At 43.0% G+C, this 17,522-nt stretch overlaps 2 protein-coding genes across 3 annotated transcripts; one reads left to right on the top strand and one right to left on the bottom strand.

Moving 5' to 3' along the window:
• Positions 1 to 8,162: 8,162 nt before the first annotated feature.
• LOC101781529 (O-methyltransferase MdmC) lies at positions 8,163 to 11,636 on the top strand. 2 transcript variants are annotated; one of them, XM_004974370.4, is made up of 9 exons: positions 8,163 to 8,492; positions 8,577 to 8,630; positions 9,127 to 9,210; positions 9,516 to 9,641; positions 10,163 to 10,230; positions 10,310 to 10,379; positions 10,611 to 10,676; positions 10,769 to 10,846; positions 11,026 to 11,636. In XM_004974370.4, the coding sequence occupies exons 1-9, from the start codon at positions 8,202 to 8,204 to the stop codon at positions 11,074 to 11,076; spliced, it is 888 nt and encodes a 295-aa protein (XP_004974427.2). In that variant the 5' UTR covers positions 8,163 to 8,201; the 3' UTR covers positions 11,077 to 11,636. The 2 variants fall into 2 exon arrangements, with proteins under 2 accessions (XP_004974427.2, XP_022683099.1); XM_022827364.1 differs by having other exon boundaries at positions 8,571 to 8,630.
• Positions 11,637 to 11,981: 345 nt separating this feature from the next.
• On the bottom strand, positions 11,982 to 16,852 carry LOC101775440 (monocopper oxidase-like protein SKU5). The gene is made up of 9 exons (XM_012846988.3): positions 16,701 to 16,852; positions 15,917 to 16,026; positions 14,832 to 15,102; positions 14,329 to 14,467; positions 13,402 to 13,768; positions 12,870 to 13,235; positions 12,698 to 12,776; positions 12,383 to 12,582; positions 11,982 to 12,289 (listed from the first exon to the last, which is right to left on the bottom strand). Exons 1-9 carry the CDS (start codon positions 16,824 to 16,826, stop codon positions 12,178 to 12,180), a joined length of 1,770 nt encoding a protein of 589 aa, XP_012702442.2. The 5' UTR covers positions 16,827 to 16,852; the 3' UTR covers positions 11,982 to 12,177.
• Positions 16,853 to 17,522: the final 670 nt, after the last annotated feature.

Raw genomic sequence — 17,522 nt, 5'->3', positions numbered from 1 at the left:
TCTCCGCTCATCATCGCCGCAGCACCCGTCGCCGCCGTCGCTCGCCCCATGGCCACCTGCACATCCGCCTGTAGTCGCACCGCTCCGCCGCCCATCGTCGCCCTGCGCCCGTCATCCCGCCCCGTCATCGCGTCGCGAGCTGCCACCTCCCCGCCGCCCGTCGCCACCCCAGCCCCGTGGCCACCCAGCCCGCCGCTGGCCGGCCCCGTCGTTGCCCCGCCCTCGTCGCCGTCATCGCCGGCCCCGTGGCCGCCTCCCCGCCACCCGTGGCCGCCCAGCCCGCCGGCGGCCGGCCTCGTCACCACCCAGCCCTGCCGCCCAAGCCCCGCCGGCTGACCTCGTCACCGCCCAGCCCGGCTGCCCAAGCCCCGCCGCGGAGCTTGATGTGGACAGCACCGAGCAGAACGTGGCAGGAGAAGAAGATGGGATAGAGAGGATGACAAGTGGGGCCTGAATTGGGGGCAACAATGGCAATCCACACTGAAATCGATCTTTTTTAGAGTTGAGAGCACCCATCTAGCCAAACACCCCATTTTTGTTCTAGAGTTCTAGAGTGGAGCTGGCTCCACCTGGAGTTCTGGAGTGGAGCAGCTCTACTCGGAGTTGGAGCCATGCCAAACAGGGCCTAAATCTGATTCACCATGCAGTTTGACTTTCGCATGTGTGGTTCGTCGTTTACGGAATTCACTTTTGTGCATGCATGCGTGAAGTCATGACCGCATGCATGAGGACGAACCCTAGATGCTTCTTCAGCTTCTCCTGATCTCACCGCAATCGATTTGACGCGTGGGGGGTCAGATTGTTGCGAGAACGACGCTAACGACGGACTGGGATAGATTTTTGACTTGATGAGATTTATTATATGCACGTGGATTAATGGGAAGATGCTTAATTGGTGAACTAGGAGCCGTGCCTTAGGCCAATCCCAACCCTAGTAATTTTAGCTTACGTGGCACTACATTAAATGAGACAGAGAACGGGAAAAGAAAGAAACTGGGTCTCATGCAAGATCTAGTGTCAACACGAGAACCTATGCACTAGACATTGCGAAATCTTGCATTGGGAAGATGGTGTCTTCATAATTGATGATGAACAAATATGATTGGTTGAGAGTAGAGATGATGAATTTATTATGGACCCACACTAAGAAATCATGGGTTGTATATTGTAAAGTCTAAAGTGATGTCTTGTTTATGTGACAGTATTGACACTATCTATGGATATCATGGTTTGGGACTTCCTTTAGCCCTTAAGTGTTAGTAATTCGTACGCACGGAAATTATAGTTTATTCTGATTAGGTTTCTTGTGGTGAAACTATGCTGTTAGATTCTGCCCGTCCTGGTTTGTGAGCCTCTAATTTATTAACTTAGCATGGATGCTCGCATTTTAAGTTAGTTGTACTGATCAACGAGTTCTATTTCCTTGTCTGAATCTGCGCATCATCCGACTCATGCATGCCAAAATATTTTGTAATGTACAAAACCGTCGTTCGGGATGTTTATAGAGTCACTAACCACAGTTTCCAAATAATTGTATTGCCTCAATTCTTTGGTAAAGTATGTCTCAATGTGTCCAGATCAAATCGCCGTCGTGGTGTCACTAATAGGGTTCGTGATCATAGGTCAAAAGTTCACCGGATGTAGCCATTGCTGATATTTCTCTGGAATATAGTTAAATTCTTTTCAAAAAAATTGAACACCTGTCAAACATCTGACGTACACGTACGTGCATGAATTCACTTGTGCACGCGTGACGGCATCGTCGCATGAGGAAGAAAACAGATGCTTCCTCTTGTGCTCCTCACCTGGCGGTAAATGAATTGACGCGTGGCCCGAATATTACTTCGCCATGGGTATCAGATCCCCTAGTTCCGAGATCGAATGGGATAGATTGTGACTTCGATGAGGTTTAGATGCACATGGAAATGGGAAGATGCTTAATCAGTGAACTTGGAGTAGTTAATTAGGTTCAAGTTCAACTTTTTCTATTCAGATTCGAGTCACCAACTCAGCATGGATGGATGCTTGTGTTTTCTGCTAATTGTGCCTTCATGGCATATGGTAGTTGATGTGCACGTTGGCAATGAGATGCCTATAGCAATATGTCAATCCCAAAATATGCCAATCAGTCTCTTCTCAAAGATACCCATACGTGTGTTCATAATGGTAAATGTACATGCGTATATCTGAACTTGTGTGTATGCACTGAGTTTAGGGAGGGGGAGGGGGATACTTCATACCAGCGTGAATACTTCATGCCAAACTTTACGGCTCCAATATTCTCATTTAGAACTAGTTGGATCATTTTTTTTCCCACTGAATATATAGTGCAATAAGTACATACTAGCGTGGAGCGAAGAGCTAGTCCCATTTGCATTTTTACTACCTCTCTCACAACACTCTTGGATGTCTTGTAAATAGAACACATATCGACTATGAGCTATCAGCTTACTTATACCATTAGAGATAATTTTATTCAGTGAGCATAGCTATTAGCTACTAGCCTGCTACTATAGTTGAGATCGGTGGCGATGGAGGGTGAAATTAAAGCTCCAGTAAACGGTTAATTGATACGTCCTCTATTGCTGGTAAATAAAAAATGAGCGTGCATCTTCCGATGACCTTGTAGTAAACGGTGTCTCAACATAATGACTGAATCGACCCATATTATCGAATTTGTTACGAGCACTAGATGTATATTCCCCCATCCGAAAATAAGTGTTCTTTTAGAAAATTTCAGACACATTATTAGTAGTGAAAAATGATCATATTGTCCCTAATTACTCATATTATTTGTGATTCAAGGTCATGCGGTCTATTTCGTTAATCTGGATCCTAAATAAATGCATATGCATTGGAGCTAGAGACATAGCATCAATTGATCATTTGATCGGCTCCATACTTCTCTATACAATTTTTTATTGGTGTGAGGGTTACTTCAACTAGATAGGACTCACTAGGAGTTAAAAAAATACTTTTTGTGGGGAAAAAATTGAAGGTTAAAAATAATACTTATTTTGGACGGACGGAGTAGTAGTGAAATATGTCCTCAAAAGAATGTCATCATCTTTATTTTGATATTTACAATAAATGTTGGACATCAAGTGAGCCACCTTTTGGTGAGATCGAAAGTAGAGTCGTTGTTTGGTATGACTCCACTAACCTATATTTTAAATCATGGTGTGCCCATAGTTTACCCATATGTGATGATGTGTTATTGGTTTGTAATCGGAGAGAAATGTGTCTCAGTGACTGATGTGACAGCCATATGACCGAATTTACTGGTGCTTGATGATCCCTTTTGAAAATTTCAGACACATTAATATTGACGAGAAATATCTATATTACCCCTAATAACTAATATTAATTGTGATTCAAAATTATCGTGTTGTCTGTTTATTTTTTATTATAAATAAATGCATGTGCATTGGAAACGGAGAAATAGCATCAATTGATCATTTGATTGGCTCCCGTGCTTCTCCATATGCTTTTTTTTATTAGTGTGAGTGTTGTTTTAATTAGGCAAAATAGGCATCTTGGTTCCTGAACTTTACATAGAGAGTCAACTTCGTCCCTCAACTTTCAGATTGACCAATTAGCCCCTCAACTTTCATTTTTGGGCCAATTTACACAAAATACACTTTTTAGAGACCTATTTTGTGTTACTTTAAAAAATATATTGTTATGTGTATGTATTAAGGGAGTATGAGTATATACATGTTTGATCTGAATGAGTCAAGGGCAGAATAGACTTTTTGTATTTGTTTTATGCTAACATAGAGCACCACATCAACACAAGGACGAGTTTGACCCAAAAATGAAAGTTGAGGAACTAAATTGGCTAATATGAAAGTTTAGGGACGAAGTTGACCCTCCGCGCAAAGTTCAGGACCAAAGTGACTATTTTGCTTTTTAATTAGATGGGATTTACTAGGGAGTAAAATGACACTTTTTTTGATAAATTTTAGAGTATAAATGGACACTTTTCCCGGAACGAAAGGGAGTACATGTCCCCCACCATCTCAATTAATTTCATGATTTGCGGTCAACGGGGGAGGCTGTACGTCGTCTGACAGTGTCCAAATCCCAATCACCGTCTGGTTCCTGATCCTAGGTTAAAAAAAGAATCACCGTCGCCATTGGCGATGGAGGCATCAGACATGCGTACCTGTACGACTGTGCTGCGCTTTACGTAAATAATTCATCCAGTCACCCCCGACCTGTCATTACGCACAACACGTAAGATTCATGAGGCAGGAAAAGAAAAGCTACATTTCTTTTTGAGAGAAGAAGTCCTCTTCCAATTTTATCTTAACGTAGGCTACATTATAAAAAAAGAAAAGAAAAAGAGAGAGATGCTTTTCATAAGTTCCTGGTGCTAGATAGGTAACTGCTTTTGCATGAGTTAGGTCTCTTTGCTAAAGCGAAATTTAGAGGTTGGCGATCTAGATGACATTCCGAGCTTAAGTTTAAAAATTTCAGTCTTCGTTAACTACGAGTTTGTCATTTGAAGTACACGCGTGGTTCATCGTATTCTAAAAAAACGACGTGTACGAACAGATGACGGCGCGGCATGGCACGACCAAATGAAAAGCAGAGTCCGGTGAGAGGGAACATTTGTCGGGGGCTCAGCATGTACATCTATAATCCATTAACAGCCCACTAACCGGCCCAGCCCACAAACTAAACCTGCTATTTGCTTTTTCTTTTTCGTCCGCCGTTTGTTTTGCTTCAACGAAAATTACCAGGTGGAGTGCTGGACCGCTGGGACCCATGCAGTACCCAACGCATTAGTAGATGTGATCATGTTAGCAACTTTTTCTTTGTATTTTCCCACAACCTCGTTATATTCTTATGATATTCACTTTTATTTTTAAGAAGAATATGAGAAAAATACGATATTAATTTATTCAACATTTTAAATATTATAAATTCAACATTTTTAAATCCAGTTCAACATTTTCAAATGAAATAGCTCAACATTTTATACGGTAATGTTGAAATAGTATGTTGAAATAGTATTTCAACATTTTAATACTAGATTCAACATTTTTTAAATCTAGTTCAACATTTCGAATGAACTAGTATACGGTAATGTTGAAATGGTATGTTCAACATTTTAAATACTAGATCCAATATTTTTAAATCTAGTTCAATATTTCGAATGAACTAGTTCAACATTTTCTAAAATGTTGAGTTAGTATATTTAAATGTTGAATTAGCTCAATTAAAATGTTGATGTTCAATTAACAAATTAGAATAATCATGTTGGATCTCGTTTTGTAGAGAAAATTATAAGAAATATCATGATTCAAACGGAATTAAATTTGGATGCATAGAGAAAAGTGAATTTAAAATTCGAAAACCAAACCTCATGCCAACAACCAACAACCTGTCACACTGTCAGAATCAGACCTCCTAGGCTTTTTAGCTCCTACGGCATGCAGCCCGCAGCATGCGGCCATGCGCCCACGGCCCACTCCCACGCCCCGCTGCATGCACATATGCCTCCCACGCTGCATCGAATCCGTTAATTATGTCCTGCGCACGTATCTTAAAGTGAAAGATGTATAAGTAACTATTTTCCGGAAGATATATAGGATTCGCGAACATTGCCATACTCACAATATTGAGCCCATTCTATTTGGCAAATTCTGACCATTAATGCCCTCTGGCCCAAAACTGATGCCCAAGGCCCAGGCAGGGCCCAGGGGGAGCGAGGAAGGCCCGGCGCGGAAGGGCCTCGCTACCTTGTCCTTGCAGTCCGTCCAGGCCGCACGAGTCCGATCCAACGGACAGGAGAGGCCCATGGGGGTGGATGGTATTTCATTTACCGTCCACCCCGGACGGTAGACGAAACACCGTCCAGCCCCTGGCCTGACCCGGCGGCGGCCATCGATGGCATCGTTGCACACCAGCGAGGCGGCACGTGCTCCTATCCTGTCCGGCCAAAGGCCGCCCATCACACACTTGCGGCGTTCACCGCGCTACGTCCCGGCGCAGAACGCCCGGCCACGCGCCGCGATCCGGCCACGCGTCAAGCGCGTGCAGGACTCGTTCAACAGCTGGCGGTCCCGGCCGGCGCGCGCGCGCGGCGAGTCCTCGTCCCCAGCGGTTCTCCGGAGCTACGCGTGCGCGTCGCAGTCCGTCGAGGGAGACCGCCGTGGACAGCCAGTTGCCGCGCAGTCGAAGACGGAGCAGCTACCGTGCCTCCATGGCCCTGTAGAGTTGGACAGGCGCCGAGGACTTCCTGTGGCGATTTGCAGCGCATAGAAGGAAGCAGCTCGCCGTCGCTCGTTGTGTGAAACAGCGAGCCCGTTCCGGCTGTGCCCGTGCAGCGGGACACCGGCCGCCGACAGCCAACGTGACCTCCGCATAATCTACTGAACGAAACTTTGCAGCAAAATTTGGAAATTTTCGGTGAGCATGTGGACCGTCGATTTCGAGAGCACGGGGCCAAACTTTGCAGCAGGATTCTGGCTCCACTTTTGAATAAGATGAATGAAAATATCAACAGCAAAACAAATATTTCGATACGGTGGAAGTAGTTTTAGTCCATAAATTTATCGATTTATAAAATATGTTAGCTTTATCTGAGAAATTCTTTTCATCTTTTGTAGGGGTATTCATCGAAGCTGTAGCACTAGCACTCCCTGAAACTCATTGCTTGATTTCTCGTGAAAGGGATGACCGGATGAGAGGTGTCTAGAATATTTTAATCTTCTCCAACTTTTTTTATTTTCATGGAGTTTAGCCAAATAAACCCTTATCAGAAAATAGCAAACATTACATGCATCAATACTCGGCGCACATTATTCCCAAACATGAAATTCATGGATGACTAGCCGCCAGCGCTTCCAATCGGGAAGCGAGCATAAGCCTCTCCTTATCACCCGCGACCATTTGCCGCAAATGACTCTAACTGATTGTGATCAGCTTTGCTGTGCAATGGTCCATCACCATAATAGCTTCATTGTACGACTCGCTGAGGTGTGCGAACACACAGCGTCACAATTAGCCCTCCACAACGGCCATGGCCTGATGCGCCCTAAGATGGTCGCCATAGCAACCAGACAACATTATCTTCCACATGTTTGGTAACGCTCCCTGCAGCAGAACATGTATAGTACTCGAAATGACGTTATATAAATCCGTAGCCGCCTCGGTTGCGATGACCGCATACGTTGAGATCTTGTTGTTGATCGGTGAGTGCAAAGTCTTCAAGCACCTTCTGCGCAAGCGTAAGTCCATCCTCGCTGCTGCAATGCACACGTCCGGGATGAACATCAATCGAACACCCTCGCAAGCTTCACCAGTGGTGAAGAGCAAGGCGGTGACATGGGTCGCCGCAAAGACAAGGATGGCCGCTCCGCACTTTATGATTTGTCTGTAGTTTTTCTCTTCTTCAAAATTGTGCAAGTCACAATGAAAGGGGGCATGACTTTTTATAGGACATCTTCAATTTATGACAAAGTACGTAAATACACTATGCATATGTAATTGGATATGTCTTCCTTCAATTTATAACAAGTACATTACTTTTTCTATAGATGCGATTTTAGTTACTAATTTATGAATAGGATACGCTTTGTGGCATTCAAACTTCTATGGATTCCATATGGTTCTTAAAAGAAAGATGTGATTGCAAATCGATGCTTCTCTCCTTTGGATTCAGGCACCTTTCTTGGTACGTTAGTTTTCTATGGATGTGATTTTATTATGTGGATTGTCTCTCCTCCTCTGGATTGGATTCAGATATCTTGCTTCATACATTAGTTTTCTATGGATGTGAATGTGTATGATTTTATTAATTACTCTTTCGTGTGGATATTATGAATCGGACATACTATTTTGATTCAAATTTTAGAGTCTCCATGCCCTTGTTGACTCGTTGTTTCATTTTAAAAATATATGCGTGGGCATTTTCAATATTATATGACATAAGTTAAGATTTAAAAATAATCACATTGGTTACTTATTCCTAATTTCGCAAAACCACATGTAACAAAACAATTGTTGTCATCTCCAATTTCTGGAGTAACAAGATTTGCAAACCAACTTGGTTTACACTTCACAGATGGCACACTAGTCGCCGCACTGTGCCACTGACATCCGGGCCCTCGTCTGGCAGCCCTGCTTCACATTATCCGCGAAACCTGAAACGGCAGAGCGCGCGGTCACTGACGTGTGGGCCACCAGCCATGTCGCCCCGCCTCGCCGCCGCTCTTCCTCTCCCTCCTCCGCTGGCGCCGGCGGCCGCGGCCACGCGGCGGCTCGGCGTCCTCCGACCCCTGAGCGAACCCTCCGCCGCCACTCCCGCCGCCGCCTCCTGCTCTCCGCGCCGCCGCGGCGCTGTGGCATGCCTCGTGCGCCTCCTGTGCTCGCACCACTCCGCAGCGGCGGCGGTGGAGGAGGCGCGGCGCGGGCGGAAGCAGCTTGGGATGACGCCGCCGCTATACGACTACCTCCTCGCCAACGTCCGCGAGCACCCCGTGCGCCTCCCTCCCATCCCTGCCTCTCGTTTCCGTTCATTTCGACCGGATTGCCGCATTGCGATTCATCCTTCATAGTTTCAGGTTCTCCGGGAGCTCCGCGAGGAGACGGCTGCCATGAGGGGAAGTCAGATGCAGGTGCGTCGCGCAGTATATTGTACCTGAACTGTATGTCTGTATCCCCTCTATGCTGTTCCAGCATCTTAGTCCATCATTGTTTTTGCTGTTCCTAGACATTGGTGACCATGCCTGTTTCGTCTCTCCAATGTGCAATGATAAGGCCTGGCATTTGGTTCAACTTTCATGTTCATGCGTGCACATTACATTCTTATTATGCAGGGAACACACTTGTATTATACTTAGTTTTAGTGGTATAGGTTCCCTTCAGGTACTGCTTTTGGACGTTAGGCCTGATAGAGGTAGACTTGCTTTTCAATGCCTGCTATTGTAACTAGTGCCGTTTTCTTGCCATTCCCTTGGTGCGTGCTGATCTTTTGCTTGGAACATAACAAGAGTACATTCACAGTTTACGCTGTATTTTCCTGGGTATACAATTGTTGTTTCTGCATATACTTTTTTTAACGAAAATCCTATGTGTCCAATGGGTATCTAATCTGATTCTTTGTCTTGGTAGGTTTCTCCTGCACAGGCTCAGCTGTTAGCAATGCTGGTTCAGATTCTTGGGGCACAGCGCTGCATTGAAGTCGGCGTCTTTACTGTATGTGAACTGAGTACCTTGCAATTTGAATCTACCTATTTTGTACCAAACAGTCCATTATTTTCTTGGTATATGATGTTTCCCTTGCAAAGTGATATGATGTAGTACACTAAGTATTTCTAGTAAAATAAATGGTAGTCTTGTAATATTTTCACTCCTCCTGTAAGCAACAGTAGTGTTAACCACCAAGTGTTGGAACGAAAAATGTATTATAGGCCTTGTGCAAAAGTAGTTTCAGTGCATAGATTTACCCATTTATAAAACATGTTAACTTTGCCTGAGAATTTCTTTTCATCTTTCTATAGGGTTATTCATCATTAGCTGTAGCACTAGCACTCCCTGAATCTGGTCGCTTGATTGCTTGTGAAAGGGATGAGAGATGTCTAGAAGTTGCAAAAAAATACTATCAACGTGCTGGTGTCGCACACAAGGTAATCCTTCTGATTTATGATTCACTTCATGATCCTTGGTTCCAAACTTCTGTAGTAAGTGTACATGATTTTTAAGTCGGTTCAGGACTCTTTTTTTCCTGGCACAATAGTTAGAGCCTAAGTTAGGCTGGAAATCTTGTTATTGGTGTGAATTTGAAGTTCTAACAGCCAAGGGGATCATGTACAAAGAAATTTTTGCATGGAAGAAAAACATCTTTTCTAGTTCACTGCTTTTCTCTGTGTTATCTGTTCCATTGTTCTTATCATTTGATATTTGTTTTAGTTTTCTTTGACCACCACATGCTATGTAGGTCATGAAATTAGAATTCTTGATGCATTGCATATTCACATATATCTTTACCAGAAATATAGCCTCAATAACATTAACCAATATTTCCCTGTTAATAACCGGTCTCTATGCTCTTAAAGCTGAATATTTAGCATTTCAAGCTGCTCTATAATTGTAATAATGTTTCACATTTTATATATTATATTTTGATAAATGTGTTCAAATTCCTTAGATTGATGTGAAACATGCTTTGGCTGCGGATTCTCTAAGATCATTGCTTGATTGTGGTGAAGCTTCCAGGTATATTTATAACATGTCACCATATACGTTAGCCTCTGACATTTCTAACAAATGTTTCCTTTTTCACCGTTTTTTCTAGTTATGACTTTGCATTTGTTGATGCTGATAAGCGAATGTACGAGGAGTATTTTGAGCTTCTACTAAAGCTAGTAAGATTTAAACTTTTGGTTCTTCTCCTTGGTTTTGGAAAACACATGAGGTTTTTCACTCTACTTTGTTCCCATAGAATCTTTTCTCCTTTTAATCATCATATTGCTGATTTTGTTAGAAGAACTTATCTTTTTTATTAGTTTTCTTGCCACAAGTTTATAGTTTCATCACAATAATAGCCATTTTTGTTTTTCTGTGCATTAACCTTTTCAATTTTTTTTCTGCTGTAGGTAAGAGTTGGTGGTTTAATTGTAATGGACAATGTCCTTTGGTATGGACGGGTTGCTGATCCTCTGGTATGTTAGAATGCCATTGAGGTGTGACATACTAGATGCGTTACACAGTTACAGTAGGCATCATATAACTCTTGACTTCCACCTTCTTTTAGGTTGATGACCGAAAGACAATCAGTATAAGAAACTTCAATAAGAAAGTTTTGGAGGATAAGCGTGTCGATATCAGCATGGTCTCTTTCTCCCTACCCTTGTACTATGTTTGTTATTTTGTGCATTGCATATGTGTTTATTACTTGCAAACTTTAAGAGAATCTTTGAAATGCCTGCACCTTTTTTTTTCTACTAGTACTGCAATATCAGCATCCTACATTTATTAACAATGACATTTTATTTTTTGTGAGTCCTGCAGGTGCCTATTGGGGATGGGATGACAATTTGCCGGAAGCTAGTAGATACCTGACTTCACATTGTATTATTATGTAGATGTTGTAAACTTCTTACCATGGTCAAGCCCTAAAAAGTCAAGTCAAAGGATTATCGGTGATGAACCTCCTAGCACTGATCGTATCCACAAATGCAGCATGTAGCCTTCCACCAAAAGTACTAAACACCACGGAGGAAGCAGATGGGGCATTATCTGTCTGTTTCTGCACTGAAAAACAGCAACATTGGCATGGCTATTTTCCTGAATGGACTCAAGCACGAATTGCTATGACGCTTCGTCAATGTACCACAGTTTTGATATTGTGCTTTCTTCTGGAGGACAAGCCAATGAGACACATATCTTTTTCGAGCAGATGAAGTGTAGTTTTACATGTAGGTACAGATCCACAGAATTTTTACCAGTGGTGTCCCAAAAGATTGCTTAGGAGGAATTACTGTATGAATGGATCGACAGCATTTGAAATAACATGTTTAGGCAGGTGGCAGTAAATTCTCTTTAAATTGTTGACAATGTCACTGGATGGCTTGTATCTATTGCTCAGACGAGCTCTTCCAAATGTTTGGTTAGTGTGGTTTGCTCTTTTGTCCTCCGATGTCGGGTCCTGGTCCTCAGAAGACTTGACCACTGACATTTGGATCATGATCGAGCTATCATAACACCGATTTCACTTATTCCCGCTCTACCTGTGTCAATTCCACTGACACAAACTAATCGGTGCAAAATATTTCATGTACAATCACAATACTGCATTATTGTGAGGTTGGTACTTTTGATGCAATGAATTCTTGGAGGTTACCTGCATGCAAGTGGTCAGCGTCAAAATTAAGATCAGATTCAAACATTTTGGAAAGAAACAACAACGCCAGTTGCTTATGCATAATGCGAGCAGAAATACAATACAATCAATCGAAACACACATTGAGTAAACTGTCGAAATCTCATTTCAAGTATCAAATTCCAGGCCTTTTCAGAAACAGCTTTTCTAGTTGTTCTGTAACATCTAACAACTTGAAAATCACCACCAGATCCTATCTCCACAAATTTCCCTATGCTGAATTTAATGTAAATGTTCTATTTCTGCCTCGACAAAACCTATAACCCAAAAAATGGACAAATTCAACTGAAGATCACAGCTGCGACAACCAGCATCACGCTCGCAAGTAGCCTGTTGCTCCATCCAGCCTCAGCTTGCGCTGACGATTTGCTGTTTGACTCATGAACCTGTGGCCTGCAAGATTTTCAGAGCAGGATGTGAGTCAAGAACAGCAGAATGTATCACTGCATCAGAGAAGAGACATTCAACTGAGAGTCTGAGACGTACGTTTGCCTCTCCTTCAGTATACCGCAGTACAGGACGTTATCCGGCATGATCATTTCAGTGATATTGTAGCCCAGCGGATCAGCAACCTTCACATAGACCTCCTGCCCTCTGTACCAGTTATCCAGCTTCTCGGCACGCAGATTCCAGATACCGACATTGTCAAGTGAGATTAGGACAGCAGTCCAGCCTCCGGGGAAGACCTGTTTGTCATTGCAAAAGTTCAGAGTTTTCATTGTTCAAAATGACCAAAGGCACATCTGTGTGAGGTAAAGAACTTTTGGCACATGATCAGATGGTCTTCAAGAAGTCGTGTACCTGAGTGGTGCAGCGAGAGATGGCATCCCACCTGCTGTATTCATTCCTCCTGTCTGGTGTCCACTCGCCATAATCCATCCTGAAATTCACAACATGGAGGTGTTCATTTGAGATGTTCAAGCTGATATGAAGCACTGGTTAAAACTGAAGATTCTAATGGTTAAGCACGTACCCAACTACAAAGAATGAGTAACCATCCAGATGGTAGGTCTGAATATCAGTGTCATTGTTCTGGAAGATGATCTCGAGGAAGCCCTTGTAGGATGCATTCAGCACAGAAGAAGCTACCCTTGCTGGTATGTTGCTTGGCATTGCAGGGAAATCAGTTGTGTAGACTCCAGTCAGGTTGTGTAGGTCAGCAAGCCTCAATGGTGTCTCAGGAGGAGAGTATGAGATCCTGTTGATCGTTCTTCGCTGCTTTCCATTGATGCGCAAGGGTGCCTCATTCTTGAGAACAAAGGTCTGAGTGATGTTGATCGAACCGTAATGGAATGATCCCTGCGGGTTTGGACGGGCAGCACCAGCACTCGTGTTCATTCTGAAAGAACAATAGCAATGACTCTTAATAGAGAACATATAAATATCAAATGCAATACAGCACAAGAATCAGATATGCTAAACAAAGATCAGAATCATTGCAACTCAAGTTTTTTCTAAAAAAAAGTTATTCCCAGGTCAAGAACAGAATCTGTTCATGCACTGACCTGATGGACTTTGCCTGGTTGATGGAGTAGTACTTGTCATAGTAATCATTTGGAGCATCAGGGAGGGGGCCAGAAGCTTTGCCTTTGGAGTTTGAGTACTGCAGGATGGCCACACCGGTGACCTGGCTCCATTGAGGATTGCTTATGAACCTTGGGCTCGCTACAATGTAGTAGTCGGTGCTTGCATTCTGGTCCATGGTCACCAAGAAAGAGTAGGACTGTCCCACATGGATGTCGAGGTTGGTGTAGTTCTGCTGATTGGTGTAGGTTCCTTCAGTCTCTACCAGAAGCATTTTGTGATTCTGGATCCTGAAGTTGAGGCTAGTTGAGATGCCAACATTATGGACACGGAAGCGATATGTCTTGCCTGTTACAAATATTCAGAGCATCAGACTTCTTTTTTCAAGAATACGCAGGAGAGCTGCGTATCTTTAAATTAAGAAGGAATTAGAAAATTTAAAGTTACAATGCGGGCCTTCCGGGCGCACGCACACGGTTTTAGAGCATCAGACTTCATGACCCATGATAAACAGTAATGCTGATAAATATTGGTCGATTTAAGATGTACTCCCTCCATTCCAAATTGTAGGTCGTTTTAGCTTTTTTAGTGCATAAATCACTATATCTAGGTGCATACTAATATCTATGAACCTAGAAAAGTCAAAACGGCCTATAATTTAGAACGAAGGGAGTATATGAGAACAATTTAGAGATTTCCGAAGTTCATGTGGATTTCCAATTGACATTTAAGGACTGAAAAAAATCTAGAACCTTTTGCAGCTACCAAATTAACAGCAAGTTGAAACATAACTACTACCATTTATTAAAATAAAAAAACATAACTACTATCATTCATCACGCATATGTTGTAGTTTGCAAATATTGCACATATAGAGATGCGAATCAGCAAACAAAAGTGTGATCAACCTGGCTCAACTCCAACAGTTTCATACTGAAGGCCATCAGGAACCAGTGTAGTGTCATATCTGTAAGGTGCCCTTCCATTGATCAGAATTGCATCTGGTACCCCTAGATCCTTGCCATCATCTAGCATGTTCCTCAATTCCTGCATGAGACAGAATTCTCAAATTAAATGAAGACTAACAAAATCCCACGTCAAGTACCAAGTACAGTACTGTGCAGTTCTAGTTTCAGTGAAATACTGTGTGATACAGTACTTATGTGTTGTGAGGTAAGGTAAGAAAAATGAGATTTGATTATTATATGAACACTAATGTTTTGCCTAATATCCTGCAGGGAATACCAATTACCAAGGCATATATATGTTGTATTTCTGTGTAAATTCACAACGCGCCAGCATAATAAAAAAAATCATTATGCCAAATATCAAGAAAGTTCATTCTTTCCCCTGGCTACCTCTGAAATACTACACCACCTAAATTGCATTGACACAGTTACAAAGTCCTTACAATGTGGCTGTTGGTGTACCAATCCCCAATGAACAGGGTGATGTCACCGTCGGGCTGGCCAAAGGGGACTGGCACAGTGGCGCGGTTGTTGATGGTGATGGGGCCATACCCGCCGGCAGCTCGCTGGAGGCCGAGCGACGGGAAGTAGAAGAAACTGCCGATCTGGTCCTTCAGCTGGAACTGGTAGGTCCAGTTCCATCCAGGAGGGATTGGGCAGTTGGTGCCGGAGACGCCATCCTGCCACGAGTTCATCCTCATCTGGATTCCGTCCCTGCCATTGCAATGGAAAAGAGAGTGAGCACACCACTTCAGTTGCCACAGGAGGAGAAGAAAATTGGCGCCAATGCTAGTTCAGTCACAAAAGTTAAGAATTTGCAAAAGAAACCCTCATGTATTAAGCATTTTAATCTTGGTCTAAAGCATGATTGAACTTATGAAAAGTTGTTTCATAGTGCTAATATCAAAGAACCCAGCATGAATAGAAGATGTTCTGCACATTTTATATGGGGCAGTTGTAATTCAAGAACACAGATATGCAAACATAACAAAATTTTGTTGAACTGTTTCGGTCACTATTTACTTCTTTAGAGCAATAACATTTTGGTACGGGTAATGAGGTTGTTAATGCAATGATGCACGAGAATCACGCCCAGTTGCATGCACATGAGAAAATCTGCTGAAAGAACATGACATGGCTGCCCAGAGATATGTCTATAAGTCATGATCAATTAAGCCCATAAATGTCTCAAATGCGCAAGGCATATACATCACAATTCCATCATGGTTAAAATGCACAAGGCACCGTATCTCCCTGATAGGAAGGCCAAGAGGCACTGCAGAAATGGAAGTGCAGCTCAAGGTCCACCCGCAAATCCATCACAGATGGAAACTGTAGATATGGCTATAAACATAATTTACTCATAACATTCACTGCTACCTTTTTTAAAATCCGGTAAAAAGAATATGCATATGTGACATATTAAAAATTCCAAGAAACTATTTTTGGACTATGTATATGATAGGATTAGATGATATCTGCTGCATCAAAATGAAGTAATCAGAGAGGGATCAGTAGTGGTGAGTACCAGGTGATGAGGAGGGGCTCATCCAGGTTGTTTTGGACGTTCACCCTCACGTTCTGGTTCGTCGTCACGTTCAGGAGAGGGCCCGGGAACTGGTTGTTTATCGCAATTACCTGAAAAAAATTAAGAAGAAACGAATGTTTCATATATAGTCCTCAGAATATTGCATCTCCAGCCCCCAAACCACATAACAAAATTTTCTATTGTGGAAACAAACATGTCAGAAAAACAGAGTACAAGATCTCATCTTTATTGTTTGCAAAAAACTTGAAATGTTTGGACTTGAGAATGAATTGCAAAAGATAGCTTTTCACGCGAGCACACAGGGCAAGAAATATTTTGGGCATGCACCACCAAAATCAAATAAAAAATTGAGAAAAAAAAATCGTTTCTTCAGATTGCAAGAACGGAAGAACACATATCACGGCCTATAAAACAGTTCTTCGGAGGAGCGCGCCCGTTACGTAGGACAAAGAAATCCATGGCGAAGCGATGCACGACGAGATCGTGCGATGCAAACTGCTCGTGCGGATAAAGGAGGCATTTTTAAGACAAAGCACACGCCGATCGAACGAACAAACGTCAAAACTCGTCGAAACATCTAAAGAAGATGGAATTTTTTCGGAAGATTTCTTGTGACAAAAGGTGTAGAAAAAAAGAGAGCGAAAACCACGGAAATTTGCCTGATAAATCAAAAGCCTTTTGTTTCGGTCGAAATCGAAATCTTTCAGACAGCAGAGAACAAGAACGGAGACAGAGAGAGGGCGCGGTAGCAACAAGGACGCGCCTTCTGCGCTTGGCCAAGGGGCTCCAGCGTGAGGTACGACACCTCCCACCGGACTTCCGCCTGCGCCGCCGCCGCCGCCACGACGGCCGCGAGCACCACGGCGGCTGCCATCGCCGCCGCCGCCATCGATGGCTCTCCTGGCTGCGTTATGCGGCGTGCACTTTGCCCTCTACCAACCCCTCTCGTCCTGCGTCGTGTGAGCCTTTGGCAGAAGGGGTTTTTGGCCTCTCTCGTCGTGTGGGGTTTTTGTGATGAGGTATAAAAAGCGGAAAAGAGGGGACGGAGAGGAGATGAGAGAGAAAAGCGATGTACTTCTAGCAGAGAATCACTAAAATCAAAGAGTAAAAGGAAGTTTCAGATGTGCCTTTCATTCAGGGGTAAAGATATAGTAGGGTAGCAATTTTCAAAACACCAAGTGCTAAGGCTTTTTGAAATTTTGAATTAGTTGTTGTGGCAAGAGATAGAGCAGGGTGTGTTACGGGCCGTCCATACGAGTATCCAGCGGTCAAGATTAAGCGCGGATGCCACCACCTTGGAGTATCACATGTGCGGAGTTGGTGTTAAGACGAATATGACAAAGCGTAAATTTATGGTATAAGAGTATGTTACGTACACAACATACGTTTGTGGTATAAATCAGTTAAAATAAACATACATTTGTGTTATATGAATTATACTAGTATATGCCATTATTGTCGTCTTGTCGAAAGACGAATCTAGACTTATTAGTAATGTGACCACTTATTAATCCAACGTCACACAAGTAAAGATAGTACAAGTTGAGAAACCCGATTGTAACCGATTGTAGCTCCAAGTAAGATC

The sequence above is a fragment of the Setaria italica genome, chromosome VI (assembly GCF_000263155.2).
Source record: "Setaria italica strain Yugu1 chromosome VI, Setaria_italica_v2.0, whole genome shotgun sequence".
Taxonomy (NCBI): Eukaryota; Viridiplantae; Streptophyta; class Magnoliopsida; order Poales; family Poaceae; genus Setaria; species Setaria italica.
This window is presented reverse-complemented; position numbering and strand designations above follow the sequence as displayed.